At 41.3% G+C, this 15,725-nt stretch overlaps 1 protein-coding gene across 1 annotated transcript; it reads left to right on the top strand.

The window, feature by feature from the left end:
• Window positions 1-13,413: 13,413 nt before the first annotated feature.
• On the top strand, window positions 13,414-14,493 carry LOC139712449 (histamine H2 receptor-like). Its single transcript, XM_071624269.1, has one exon. It carries the CDS (start codon window positions 13,414-13,416, stop codon window positions 14,491-14,493), a length of 1,080 nt encoding a protein of 359 aa, XP_071480370.1.
• Window positions 14,494-15,725: the final 1,232 nt, after the last annotated feature.

The raw sequence follows: 15,725 nt of genomic DNA, 5'->3' as shown, positions 1-15,725 counted from the left end.
TCCAAGCTCGAGATATTGTCCAATTTCCCAAGTCAGAAAATAGCGCGCTATTTCGAAACATCGGGCTGATGTGAAGACGCCTAATTTGAAAAGACACACTCTCACCCCCCCCCCCCAATACTCCACCTGTCGGTGTTTTAAATAATTGAGCGTCTTCAATGAAATGCTAAACATTTCGTTCATTCCGTGTCAGTGTAAGCAATGAAAAGCATTCAACGAGAGGACTTTTTTTTAAAGGAACTAGGCAGCGCAAATGCACGTCGACTTGAATTGATTCATAATATCCTGATCGTCCTTTCTGTGGCAAAAATACAAAATATCTTGCTATTTGCCATAAATTTCATATTAATATTTCTATTATTTCTCTTCAGATTACTTGATACTCCAGCAACAACAACAACAACAAAATCCAAACCAAGACTTTGCTAGTGAAATCGTCAGTCAATCATAGCTTAAAGGGGATGGCTATATAGTAACTGATCAGTGGGAATCAGTGGGAATGCTGGGGATGATTGTTCCAATCCTTGTGGGATTCATTTAAGAGTACATTATACAATATATCTATTGTTGTGTGAAAATTATTTGATTCAGAATGGTCTCATATTCAAGTAATGTGCAGTTTAATGTTTCCAGGCTTGCATGCCTGTACAGTGACGGGGCATTAAACTGCACATTACTTGAATATGAGACCATTCTGAATCAAATAATTTTCACACAACAATAGATATATAATGTACTCTTAAATGAATCCCACAAGAATTGGAACAATCATCCCACGCATTCCCACTGATTCCCACTGATCAGTTGCTAGCCATCCCCTTTAAGTACTGATTAACAAAAGCCATTATAGAGTGCACCTTTGTCTATAGAACGAGCATAGCTTGCGTGCTTCCCCGCAACGCATTTTGTTTATCATATTAGTAACATGGAAACATGCACGTTAGTCCATGGGCCAAGACCCGAAAAATGGGTTGTTGGTACCATCTGAGGTGGCACAACCTTTTTGGTGTCAGTTTGTTTGTCGGGCATAGATATGCTTATCAAGCTATGATAGCATTTCCAAATGAGTAGCTTAGTCATAATAAATGAATTTTTAACCAATTTGGTCTCGTATTTATATCCCTATACTTCTGAATCGAAACTAAACCGCTATACAAAGAAGAGCACTGCCTTCTGTATGTCCACAGGTGTTCTGTTGTAAACGCGGTGCGCTTAGTCTTTATTCAAGGCAGCGAAGGGAATATCCAAAGGGTTATGATGTCCACAGCTGTCACGCGGTGCGCTTAGTTCTTTATCTAGACCAATGTACCGTTATCATATCTAAAGTTCCTCATAAAAGGGATTATCCATACTGTTTTTATACTACCCTATCAACAAATACATCAGTTTTAAACAAAAATCACTCTGTTCATTTACAATATCATTCATTATAATGTATCGTAGTGTACCGTTACATTGTTTTTGCATTATCTTATATTGTTGGAGGGAAATAAAGCGACATTGGCGTGGTATCAGCGTTTTCACCGTAGCGTTTTCACCGGAAATGATAAATGATTGAAAAAATACGGTAAAATTCACTAGGAATTGCTTTTGTTGTTGTTGTTGTTTTTAGATAAAAGGATATACACTGTATCATACGCTTTGGATATTCCCTTCGCCGTCTAGAATAAAGACTAAGCGCTGTGGACATCATAACCTTTGGATATTCCCTTCGCTGCCTTGAATAAAGACTAAGCGCACCGCGTTTACAACAGAACACCTGTGAACATACCATAGAGCTGCATTTTACAGCTCTATGGAACATACAGAAGACAGTGCTCTTCTTTGTATGGCGGTTAGTTTCGATTCAGAAGTATAGGGATATAACAACGAGACCAAATTGGTTAAAAATTCATTTACTATGACTAAGCTACTCATTTGGAAATGCTATCATAGCTTGATAAGCATATCTATGCCCGACAAACAAAATGACACCAAAAAGGTTTTGCCACCTCAGATGGTACCAATATCTGGCCTGGCCCATGGACTACGTAGTCTATAGGGAAAAATTAATAGCATGTCTTTTGTTATTCATACTGATACTATTAGAATGACTTTTCAATTTCAATTTTCAATTTCAATTTATTTTCGTATTTCTCGATGGAAAATACATGGTATATAACAAAATATAATACAGAATGTCCAGCTTGGATATATACATGAAGAAATAGGAATACAAAAGTAATACATAACGGTCGATGTGTCATTTTCAATCAAAGTAAAAGATGCGAAGAGAAATACGATGGAACCTACTAAAAAGCAAAGCTTGTTGAGTGTAGGTCCCAACAAAAGCCTAGTAAGGGGAACAGGATGAGGAGCACGGGTACAATTAAGACCAAAAGTAATGATAAACAAAAGAGAATGACTAGTACTCGGGGCTCAGAAGATTCTTCTCACATGCATTTATGTGTGTGATAAAATGAGAACAAGTAACCACATGCTGCACACTATAGCAGTTGCTCTCATAGCAATTTAGACATGGGAGTGATAATGACGTGAATACTTAAGTACTATTAGGGTTTAAACATTCCGGCTTCCATAGACACGGGGAAAGATTTTAAAAATGGAGAACATGAATCAATTGCAATTCCTATATGTGATATACCAGCCAGCTGCAATGATGCATAAAAGAAAGGAAAGAAAGAAAGGAGGGGAAACTATGCGACACGACCATGGTCTTACTAGAAGTGGAAGGAAAAACACCGATGGGAAGGAATTTGAGAGAGCTTTTGTTGTTTTTGTTAGTACAGTGATGATGTCACTGGTAGAACCTTGGTTTGGAAGCTTTTTTTTTTCTTCTTGGCGTATCCAAGTAACCTGAACAAAAATAGTTGACAGTTATAATGAACTATTCCGCACATATTTAGGTATTCATTTGGCCACATAAGTGATGTTATCCTTTCTAAGAATCAACGCAAGTCAACATGCATTTACATTACATTGGACTGAAAGCATAGTGATATCATGGGATGCAAAACACCCTTGAGGATTTATGAATGGAAAAGAAGAGAGACAATAGTGTGAAAGCTGTATCACAGAAACATATTACAGTCTTAAAGGATACAGGAGCCTCTTACAAACCCTTGTCAAGGTTCTCTGAAGTAGTACATGTCTGATGCCCAGGGGAGATTATCGGACACGGGGGAAAAATCTGAAATCGATATGAATGTGGCTATTTTTACGAAAGCTAGATTATTATTTTTACTATCAACACTTTTCCCCCTGTGAAATACACATCTCTAATTTGTGATTTTGATGACGGCAGTGTCCGTGTGTGTGTGTGTGTTTGTGCGTGTGTGTGCGTGTGTGTGTGTGTGTGTGTGTGTTTGTGCGTGTGTGTGCGTGTGTGTGTGTGGGGGGGGGGGTATCTTTAGTTTCTGCCTGCCATGTATACGATTCCAGATGCTTATGCATTTTCTCATTGGAATCTTGTACTGCTTCATTGATGTCTTGCGGCTATACTAAGTATACAGTAAGGCGCTGTGAGTATATTATTGCGATGTGGATCCACACATTCTGAATTCGCAGCATTCCCAGTAATAGAAATTTGAAGTGGGCAAGTCAAGTTAGGTACTTAAACATCAGAAGAGCCCATAGTCATTTTGTGAGGCTTTTTAAGGCCGTTTATTTCCCTAGGCTTCTTTAATTGATCTCACTGAAACCTGCTTTTTCTGATTCACTGTCAGACCATCTACTATAAAGAAGGGGGGATTGCATAATAGTTCCTAAAATATTCCTGAAATAATCCATTAGCCATTGTCATTTGCCATTGTCCTCTATATAGGGACAATGGCTGGAAGTATTTGTAACTTGGGATACGACGAGAGTGGACGGGAGTTTACCGTAATTACACAATTTGAATTCTTTTTGAAGTGCAGATTTGAAGGTCGTGCTGCGTTTGATGTCCGCGGTAGGACTGCTGGGGAAAATCATTCCAGTGTTTCACGGCTTCAGGGAAAAGGATTCTGCGAATGGTGTTGATGAGCACTGGAACACAACTAACTGCTTGTTGTGTGTTCGCCTTCTTCTTAGACTCTTCTTCTGAAGATAGTCTCAAGGTGGTAGATAAAGTTCTGCGTTGAGTATCTTATGGAGTGTGGTTAGCCTTTGGATTAGGCGTCTTTTCTCTATGCTGTCCCATTTGAGCGTTGCAAGCATTCTGGTTACACTGGACTGAGGAGTGAAGTCTCCGAGGACGAACCTTTGCTACCCTCTGCTGTACTTTCTGCGGGAGGTCCCCCTTTTTCTTAGTTCCTGGGTTCCGTGCTGGGCTGGGCTATGTGGCTGGCGTATTCCAGATGGGGTTGAACTATATGGGCGTAAAAAGGTTTTCTTTTACGGTTCTTGAGCAGGAGAAGTTCCTTTTCAGGAAGTTGAGCATCTTGGTTGCTTTAGTAGCAGCACTGTTAAACTGTTTACCCCATTTCAGATCATTCTGGATGATGATTCCCAAATATTTGATTTCGTTAACTTCTTCCAGGGGGGCTACCCATCATCTGGTAGTTAGACTTAACAGGACTTCGTTTTCTGGAAACTCATTACTTTGCACTTTGAGGGGATGAACTTCATGCTGCACTTGTTAAATCACTCTAAGAGATTGTTAAGGTCAGTCTGAAGAGAATCCCTAACAAAAAAGTCCTGTGGTACTCCCTGTGGTACTTGTCGGTACCACACAATGTACCACACACTTGTAATGTTACCACAGGAACTGTGTGGTACTGTACCACAGGCTTGTAGGGTACTCCCTGTAGTACTTGTCAGTACCACACAATGTACCACATAAATAAATGTTACCACAGGAACTGTGTGGTACTGTTTTACAGGCTCATGTGGTACTCCCTGTGGTACTGGTTGGTACCACACAATGTACCACACAAATATATGTTAACACAGGAACTGTGTGGTACTGTGTCACAGGATCGTGTGGTACTCTGGGATGTACCACAGGGCAGTACCACAGGACATTACCACAGGAAAGTTCCACAGGACAGTACCACAAGACAGTATACACACAAATTGTCCTGTGGTATTTTTGGATGTATACCACACAACAGTACCGCAGGACAGTACCATATGAATTGTCCTGTGGTATTTTGGGACATACCACAGGAGAGTACAACAGGAAAGTACCACAGGATAGTACCACAGGACAGTACCGCACGACTTGTTCTGTGGTATTTTAGGACGTACCACAGGACAGTACCACAGGGCAGTTCCACAGGACAGTACCACAGGAAAGTACCACAGGATAGTACCACAGGACAGTACCACAGGAATTGTCCTGTGGTATTTTGGGACGTACCACAGGACAGTACCACAGGATAGTACTACAGGACAGTACCTCACGACTTGTCCTGTGGTATTTTGGGACGTACCACAGGACAGTACCACAGGGCAGTACCACAGGACAGTACCACAGGACAGTACCACAGGAAAGTACCACAGGATAGTACCACAGGACAGTACCACACGACTTGTCCTGTGGTATTTTGGGACGTACCACAGGGCAGTACCACAGGACAGTACCACAGAAAAGTACCACAGGATAGTACCACAGGACAGTACCACACGACTCGTCCTGTGGTATTTTGGGACGTACCACAGGACAGTACCACAGGGCAGTACCACAGGAAAGTACCACAGGACAGTACCACACGACTTGTCCTGTGGTATTTTGGGACATACCACAGGACAGTACCACAGGACAGTACCACAGGATATTACCACAGGACAGTACCTCACGACTTGTCCTGTGGTATTTTGGGACGTACCACAGGACAGTACCACAGGGCAGTACCACAGAACAATACCACAGGGCAGTACCACAGGAAAGTACCACAGGATAGTACCACAGGACAGTACCACACGACTTGTCCTGTGGTATTTTGGGACGTACCACAGGGCAGTACGACAGGACAGTACCACAGGATAGTACCACAGTACAGTACCACACGACTTGTCCTGTGGTATTTTGGGACGTACCACAGGATAGTACCACAGGACAGTACCACACGACTTGTCCTGTGGTATTTTGGGACGTACCACAGGGCAGTACCACAGGGCAGTACCACAGGACAATACCACAGGAAAGTACCACAGGATAGTACCACAGGGCAGTTCCACAGGACAGTACCACAGGAAAGTACCACAGGATAGTACCACAGGACAGTACCACAGGAATTGTCCTGTGGTATTTTGGGACGTACCACAGGACAGTACCACAGGATAGTACTACAGGACAGTACCTCACGACTTGTCCTGTGGTATTTTGGGACGTACCACAGGACAGTACCACAGGGCAGTACCACAGGACAGTACCACAGGACAGTACCACAGGAAAGTACCACAGGATAGTACCACAGGACAGTACCACACGACTTGTCCTGTGGTATTTTGGGACGTACCACAGGGCAGTACCACAGAAAAGTACCACAGGATAGTACCACAGGACAGTACCACACGACTCGTCCTGTGGTATTTTGGGACGTACCACAGGACAGTACCACAGGGCAGTACCACAGGAAAGTACCACAGGACAGTACCACACGACTTGTCCTGTGGTATTTTGGGACATACCACAGGACAGTACCACAGGACAGTACCACAGGATATTACCACAGGACAGTACCTCACGACTTGTCCTGTGGTATTTTGGGACGTACCACAGGACAGTACCACAGGGCAGTACCACAGGACAATACCACAGGGCAGTACCACAGGAAAGTACCACAGGATAGTACCACAGGACAGTACCACACGACTTGTCCTGTGGTATTTTGGGACGTACCACAGGGCAGTACGACAGGACAGTACCACAGGATAGTACCACAGTACAGTACCACACGACTTGTCCTGTGGTATTTTGGGACGTACCACAGGATAGTACCACAGGACAGTACCACACGACTTGTCCTGTGGTATTTTGGGACGTACCACAGGACAGTACCACAGGGCAGTACCACAGGGCAGTACCACAGGACAATACCACAGGAAAGTACCACAGGATAGTACCACAGGACAGTACCACATGACTTGTCCTGTGGTATTTTGGGACGTACCACAGGACAGTACCACACGAATTGTCCTGTGGAATTTTGGGACGTACCACAGGACAGTACGACAGGAATTCCTGTGGTAATTTTCGATGTATACCACAGGAGAGTAGGGCCTACCACAGGAACTGTCCAAAATCCCACAGGAAAATCATAATATGGTGCTATTCCACACAGAAGTACCACATAGCAAATTAAATTCGTAAGTACCACAGAAAAATGCTACAGGATATTCTTTTTTTTTTTTCTTAACATTTTATACCAGAGGACTATCACATCAGGAGAATATCAAACAGCAGTACCACACAGGAGTACAACACAGGAAAATTGTAAGGCAGAATCAACTGAAATTTATAACAAAAATACAAACAAATAGCACATATTAATATTCCTCAATTAATTGATAGATGAGTTATGATGTGAATTATAACAATTGATTTGCCATTACTTATCCTGTCCTATACTACTACAGTATTACCTATTTAGTGAAAGTGCTGATGTAAAGCATGAGAAATTTCATAAGGACTTCTGTGGTACTCCTGTGGTACTCCTGTGGTACTCCTGTGGTACTCCTGTGGTACAAATTTTTACATAGCTCATGAATATTCATAAAAAGCACTCTAGATTTTAGAAAATACATATATGACTTAAAAAGTCAAAGTATTAATGATGGAACTTACTTTGAACTTTATGAAAGATTGTCTAATTATGTTATGTTATTCCCAATATCATAGATATTGTTATGAAAGTGTAATTTCATATCTTGATAATAAAGTATAATCGAGTTAGTAACCATGCCTTAATGCTTTACGGATAGACGGCCATATATATATGTACTGAGAGGGTCGATGGCTACCTAGGAATAGAATATGACTATATAGATCTATTATAGGACTAGATTGGCACTTGGCCATTAGACTCTCGTTTGAGGTTATATGTTAGGAGTAGGACAGGTTATTAAGTAGGGCCATGTTTGTCCTAAAATCCATCACTCACCTGTCAGAAATATTCCTTGAAATGTGGCTAAAAGTCTCCCAGATTTTTTTTTCGATCCTGTGTGGTACTCTCCTGTGGTACCATGGAAATGCTGTGTGGTACTGCCCTGTGGTAATGCTGTGTGGTAATGATCGACCTGTGGTACTGTCCTGTGGTACTGTCCCAAAATACCACAGGACAGTTCCTGTGGTACTGTTCTGTGATACTAGTCCTGTGGTACTGCCCTGTGGTACGTCCCAAAATACCACAGGAATTCCTGTGGTACTGTCCTGTGGTACTGTTCTGTGGTACCGGTCCTGTGGTACTTTCCTGTGGTACTGCCCTGTGGTACGTCCCATAATACCACAGGAATTCCTGTGGTACTGTCCTGTGGTATGTCCCAAAATACCACAGGACAATTCCTGTGGTACTGTCCTGTGGTACTGTCCTGTGGTACTTTCCTGTGGTACTGTCCTGTGGTACCGTCCTGTGGTAATTACCACAGGAGTACCACAGGACTTTTTCGTAAGGGATTTCATCTTCTGAATTAAGGATTGGCCTGTAGATGATACAGTCATCAGGGAATAGCCTGGTTGTTGATGTGATGGACTGTACAATGTCGTCTATGTTGAATATGAACAGGTGCTGACCGAGCTAGGCTTTGGGGCACGCGGGCACACTGAGTACGGGCTTCCGTGGAGGCGTTTTTCCATTCACTGATACACTCTGTACATCACGCCCGACCAAGAAAGCCTTGATCCATGCTAGAGTTTTACCTCGGATTCCGTAGAAACTAAACTTCTGTAGTAGACGTCTATATGTGGGACTACATCAAATGCTTTACTAAAAAAAAAAAAAAAAAAAAATCCAATACAGCCATATCAGTTACCTGATGTTTATTATGATTTAGAGACAAATCATGAAACGTCGCCTTTAGTTGTGTCTCGCATGACCTCAATTTCCTAAAATACTTCTGTGGGTTATATGCTTCATAATGTTACTATCCAATATGTGTTCGAGGACTTTACAGCACACACATGTGAGTGAAATTGGTCGGTAGCTATGCTCTGGTCGGACTTGGAGCCTTTTTTGAAGATGGGCGATATAGTTGCTTGCTTCTACTCTTCGGGCAACTCGCTGTCCTTCATGCTCTGTTGGAAAATGAGTTTAAGTGCTGTGCAGGTGTATATCTCTTGAGCTGCTAACTTCAGCGCAGTATTACGAATAATGTCGGGTCAAGCTGCCTTGTTGATGTGGAGATTCTGTAAAGTTTCTCCACACCTTCTGTTGTGATGTTTACATCTAGTGTAACTTGATACAGGCTGTTGGGCAGTGTTGGCAGTTGTGGGTCTTCTGGGTGAAGACGCTCTGGAATTGCTCTGCTAACACTTGGGCTTTAGCGTTGTCATCAGCTACAACTGTGTAATTGTCGATGTGTGAATGCCGACATTTTCTGTCTTGCAGGATTTAATATACTTCCAAAACTTCCTGCCATCATAAGACATAGATAACTACTTCCTCCTATATATCTTTACAAAGTTCCCTGTCGACTTCCATCCGGTCGGCCTTGAACTTGTCCCAGTACTGTTGATTGGTGCTGTTTTGTCTTGCTTTGAAGTAATAACACTCCTTTTTTTTTTCTACATAGGCGGGTTTATGTTTGGGTGAACCATGGGGGTTTGCACTTTTTTCTGATGTTTCTAGTAGGAGCATGTTTGTTGATTAAAGGGATGGTACAGTATTGGTGGAGATGAGAATTGGGCTTTTAAGTTTTTGCGAGATACCATGAAAGCACTTATGAAATAGTACAGAGCATACCATTTCAAGAGGAATTCAAAGTTTATTTGATGAAAATCTGGTTTGGAATGACTGAAACATCCAAAAAACAAAGTAAAACAAAGCGATCGTATTAAAATATGGGTCCCACACTTTATTAGAATCGCTCTGTTTTGGATATATCGGCCATTTCAAAACCAATTTTCATCAAATAAACGTTGAATTCCTCATGGAATTACATGCTTTTTCATATCTTATAAGAGGTTTCTTATTATCTCGCCAAAAATGTTAGAAACCTGAAATTAGGTCTCAACCAAAACTATACGATCCCTTTAAGGCCGATATGGTATTCTTGAAGGGACATCAGTTCTCCTTGACTGGATTTTCTTCGTGTTTGCTGTTGATGAATACTTTTGCCGCGAAAATTTGGATGTCATCTTTAAATTTCACTGTTCTGTGGGCCTAGTTGGGATGATGGGTGTGGCTTCAATTTCCATCATAACTATGCAATGGTCTGCTAGAGGTGTACCGTGGTAAACGTCGATGACATGTGCAGGGTGGGTTGTAAAACCAGGGGCGGATCCAGGAATTCTGTAAAGGGGGAGGGGCGCAAACAATATTCCTGGTGCTACTTCCGGGTTTTATCTCATTTTTTTCTTTTTATTTCTTTTGTTTTAACAACAAAGTACAGGGGAGCGCGCCCGGTGCGCCCCCTCTGGATCTGCCACTGAAAACAGATGTCAAGAATATTCTTTGTACCACTGTTGTCCCGTCTAGTTGAGAAGTTGACCTGTTGCTCCAAGCTATGGTCATCTGCTAAAGGCACAATCTGCTCTTGGAGACGACCCCTATTATATAGTATCAATGTTGTTTTCGGACCAGGTCATGTTTGGAATGTTGAAATCACCACCTAATATGATGCAGGGTGTTACTATCTCCTGCTTAATCTTCTGCAGGGTCAGGTGTAACTGTGAAAGATCGTTGATGTAGTATCATTGTTAAACTAACACCAAGTGTCAAAATATCACCAGCTACAGTGTCAAATTAACACCACGAAGTGCCAGGTGCAGGGGCGGATCCAGTATTCTGTAAAGGGGGGGGCGTGACTAATATTTCTGGCGCCACTTCCGGGTTTCATTTCATTGTTTTTCTTTTTATTTCTTTTGTTTTTTACGAAAATAAAGGGGGGGGGGGGGCGTGCGCCGGTTGCGCCCCCTCTGGATCCGCCACTGAGGTGAACACTTTTCAATACTATCACAACGTACTTTCTTCTACACCTGTCGGTGTGGGCCTGTGTTGACACTGGTTTGTGTTGGATTTCAATGCCGATGGTGTTAAATCTAACCGCGATCTTTTTGCAATGTTTGTGTTTATTTTGTATCAATTTGGAATTGAAAAATGAATGAAACGAAATAAAAATAAGAATGAAACCTCCGAAAATCGTGAAAATCCTCAGTCTACTTATCACTTTATATTCATTACGACATGAATAATGTCAGGCTTTACAGAGTTTATTGTATTTTTGAGTGGTTCACAACATACAAGCTAGCTTTTTAGTGGACCTCTCAATTCTTTTTTTTTTTCTCAACTGAAGCATAACTTTGTACTTTTTTGCCAGTATGCATTCTTTTGTTTATCTGTATCATTTATCTTTTGCAAAGTCGAATGTTTATGTTTATGATGTAATTCCAAATTTATTATGCGTTATGTTTTGTTGGAAAAAGAGAAGAATGAAAAATAAATGAATTGAATTGAAATTGAATTATCAAGCCATACAGACTATAAATCTGCCACTGGCACGATGTAATGAATAAAGTGCCAAGAAAAAAAACACGCATAAAATGCACCTACCATCACCAAGCTACAACGTACATAGCAGTTTGTAGGTATATTGCATATATAGATACAAATGGAGAGATATGAAATAGCTGTCGTGAAAATTACAGAAAAATCAGCAAAATCAGAATACATGTGATTCGCTGTCAAAGCCGTCAAAGACCTGTATGCGGTTATACATTTGTACTGCCAAAGGTATGTCCATGGAGGAGTGATACCACCTTGGTATGTCAAAAAACAAAAACAAAACACGAGCCGTTTTCCAACGCCCGCACTTGCCTCGGAATAGATATAATCTTCTTGAAAAGAAACGGGAACTAAGATGTCCATTATAGTGTATAAACACATATTATTTGCGTCTTTCGAAGCTTGAGAAAACAATTAGCTATTCATACAAGGACATATCTATATGAACTATCATCAAAACAAAATTCAAGCATTATAACTCTCATGGTATTAAAACAAGTCAAGATACAAATGTACATACAAACATCAATCCGAGAATATTCAAGCTGATGTTTTCATCATGGTGTTCAGTTCAGTTTGATTTTATTTGTCCAGTTCTACTCTTTATATACATATATGTATATATCGTCCTTGTTCTTCAACGTATTATGTACAACTACACAATGTTACTTATGTATGTTATTCTCTTTATAGGTCCCTCTGCGCCTCAGGATATAGGCCAATAGATCGATGGCGCATTACAAATGCTGTAGTTATTATCATTATTATTATTATTATTATTATTATTATTATTATTATTATTATCATTATTATTGCTATTATTATTATTATTGTTGTTATTATTATTATTATTATTATTATATGAATATACAGAAATACACACAAATACACAATGAAAATGACAAAATCGGAACCTCTGATCTTACTCGTAACAATCCGTCATAATGACAGACATACAGGTGCACAAAAGGACATACGTGTGAATGATAATTTATTTATTTCGAGGTACAAGAGGAGGAGACCGTCATTAGTAAGCAATTTGCTTTACTGGAAGTGCAGCTGATTATGGGCTATCCAGCCATTATCTTTTCTATAATCCTACATTCTATTCTTTGGTATATCGATGATGTGTCACACTGTTCATTTGCTATGTATGTATGTTTCATTTTATACATGATGTATCATTTTCCTTGTACCTTATATGTTGTCTTTTATATCTGTATGTGTGTTTATGACGGAAATAAAACAAACAAACAAACAAACAAACTTGGATGATGTCCAGTTGGAATGACATTGTGTCTCCTTGAGAACGTCAATATCATATTTCTTTTGAAAACATATTGTTCACTATTATTAAAACTAACGTTAAGAGTCATCAGAAAGCAAACTTTTTTTTTTTTACAACCTGTGAGCTGGTAAGATGAAAGTGTTACCGCCCGAAATGACAATACATGTTTCAAATCGACACTAACGATCGTCTTAAAGAGTGTGCCACAAGGCATGCCATATATATGTTCTTGTATTCACGGAATTTTTGTAAATATGTTTTATAATGACAACAAATGCTGTCTTTTTGATTGTGTATTAGTTGATCTATACTGGTAGCTTGTATATGATGCGATAATGTCATACGAATCAAATGACAAATTCACCTTTTATCTAAGTGCTGTAACTATGGTCGAAAAAGAAATCTTTAACTATGATTAAAGGTGTTTTGTTCCCTTTTTTACACTTTTGCATTTCAAACTACAGCCTGAAACTAATCATCATGACCGATAATACTTCAACGTGGACATCAGTGACCACCATGAATGCGACGTCGAACCCGTCTATGACAACCGTCACAGAAGTCGTCTTCTCGGACATGGCCCAGCGCATCCCGGTGGCCTGTCTCTTCTGCATCATTGGTGGACTGGGTCTTGTCGGCAACACCGTCGTCATCGTAGCAGTGGCCATGTCCAGACGCCTCCAGACCCCGACAAATGTGTTCGTGATCAGCCTCAGCTTGTCTGACCTCCTCACCAGTCTCGGCCTGCCCTTTCAGGCCGTTGGGGTCCTCAGCGATCACGGATGGCCGCTGCCCGAGGCCGTATGCGCAACAGTAGCCGCCTCAGCCATGATGTCGCTGACGTGCAGCGTCACCTGTCTTACCATCATTGCCGTCAACCGTTTCGCCCTCATCACGCGTGCTAGGCGCACCTACCTGAGACTTTTCACGACTAGACGTAACATCATCTACTCGATTCTCTCGTGGCTGTTTCCGCTGCTCGTCTTCATCATCCCGCAGGCTGCGGGGTACGGCAGGTTGGGGTACGAGCCGACCTTCAAGCTTTGTGCCTGGGACACGTCGCACCATCTGGCAGACATCTACGAAATCATGGCGGCACTCCTGTTCTTCGTCGCAACGCTGATCATAACCGTGACTTACACTACCATCTACGTTTTCATAAGGAGACATACGACCGTCATGCAGCACCACGTCGCGAACAAACTCAACCAGGTCACGGACCAGAGCTGTAACCCGACCAGCCAGCCGCCGGAGGTCCGAGAGGCATTTGCAGAGAGCAAGAAGGAATTAAGTCGACGCGACATCGACATCACCATCAACTTATTCTACATCGTCTGCATCTTTTATATCTGCATCATTCCTTACGGATTCGCCCTTGCCCTCACCAACACGGGCTCGTACTCAGTTTATGCTGGTTTGCTCTTTGTCCTGAATAGCGCCATTAATCCGTTCATCTACGCCAGGAAGCACCCTAATTTTAAGGTTGTTATGAAGTGTATTGCCACTTGCCAGTTCCATGCGATTCCTGAGCCGGCTTCATGGTTACGTTCAATGTTGTAGAATCATTTTCCGCAATCTCATTCCAACAGCTTTTCCAAACTGAAACACAATGGAAGGTACATACAAAGTCTAGCGACCGAACAAAATGCACCTGGGCCGATTGTGTATAGGACAGTGGAACGTAGGCAAACACATGAGAAACGATTATAAACCGCATCCCCACAGGACAAAACGCACGAGGAACAAATGGGCGACGCATGAGACGTACATCGAACGTCAGAGAACCGTGCGTATATGTGTGATGTGCTGTACATAGCCGTTCCATCTGTTCCTTTTCTTGCAGCAACGAACTCTATAGGAGGCCTAGCGGATGGAAATGCGTGGAAAACGACAAAGTACTAGTACAGTACCGATACAGGAGAAAACGTGCAGCTATCGGACAAGGGTCAGATCGCGCAATCCGTTTTTTGGCAAGCGAGAAAAAAAAAGTATGCATGCACTAAGCTTTCTGGTCACTCTGACGGAAGATAAACATCCTAAGGATAAAAAGGACATGAAACGCATTTAAAAGGATATCACCGGATGCCAAAAATTGATATCTGTTTCTCATGCATATCAAGCAAAGTGTGACAGGGGTATATGGAGAAAAAAAGAGGAAACGGACATCTCGCATTGTTTAGATACATTCTTGCCATTCTTGTCACGCTTTACGACGCTATACTGTATATAACACCATCAGTCGTAATGCATTTTACTGAAATCAACTCCGCTGCATGTGGCGAAATTATTAATTGAAATTAAATGAGCAGTAAGAACGACTGGTGTGTTTAAGTTTAGATTATGAAAATGCAGTGTAGCATTGGGTTTGTTTTCAGGGACAGAACTGACCTCTCCTGGTCCCCAGACTGCATGGCTCTTCATCTTCAACTATTTCTCAGTTTAATACATTTCCCATGGTATCTATTAAACTCTGTATGTTGAAATGATACAAAGGCAATAGGCCTACTGCTGTATCAAAGTAACATACTTTTGGTACATAATAATTGAGTGGGTCGGTGCAATATAGTGCTAACCCACACTTTTGTCAAAATTGAGTTTCTTGCATTTTCATAATCCTTATCCTCCACTCGAACCTCCGTGAAAATATCATATTTGAATTCAACCAATAAAATGGTAAAAAATGCATGCATTCATGTTTTATTAATGTACAAAGTATGGACTTTCCAAACATTCAACATCGATTATCTCAAAATGACTATTGTGTGGATTAGCACTATATTGCACCGACCCCT

Source organism: Diadema antillarum, unplaced genomic scaffold, assembly GCF_040938485.1.
Source record: "Diadema antillarum isolate AM-2024a unplaced genomic scaffold, OU_Dant_1.0 scf00000041, whole genome shotgun sequence".
Taxonomy (NCBI): Eukaryota; Metazoa; Echinodermata; class Echinoidea; order Diadematoida; family Diadematidae; genus Diadema; species Diadema antillarum.
Note: the sequence above shows the minus strand (reverse complement) of the source record. Positions and strands in the feature narration are given on the sequence as shown.

Coding starts and splice junctions, on each gene's coding strand:
- LOC139712449 (XM_071624269.1), top strand. CDS start 13,414: ATGACCGATAATACTTCAACGTGGACATCAGTGACCACCATGAATGCG.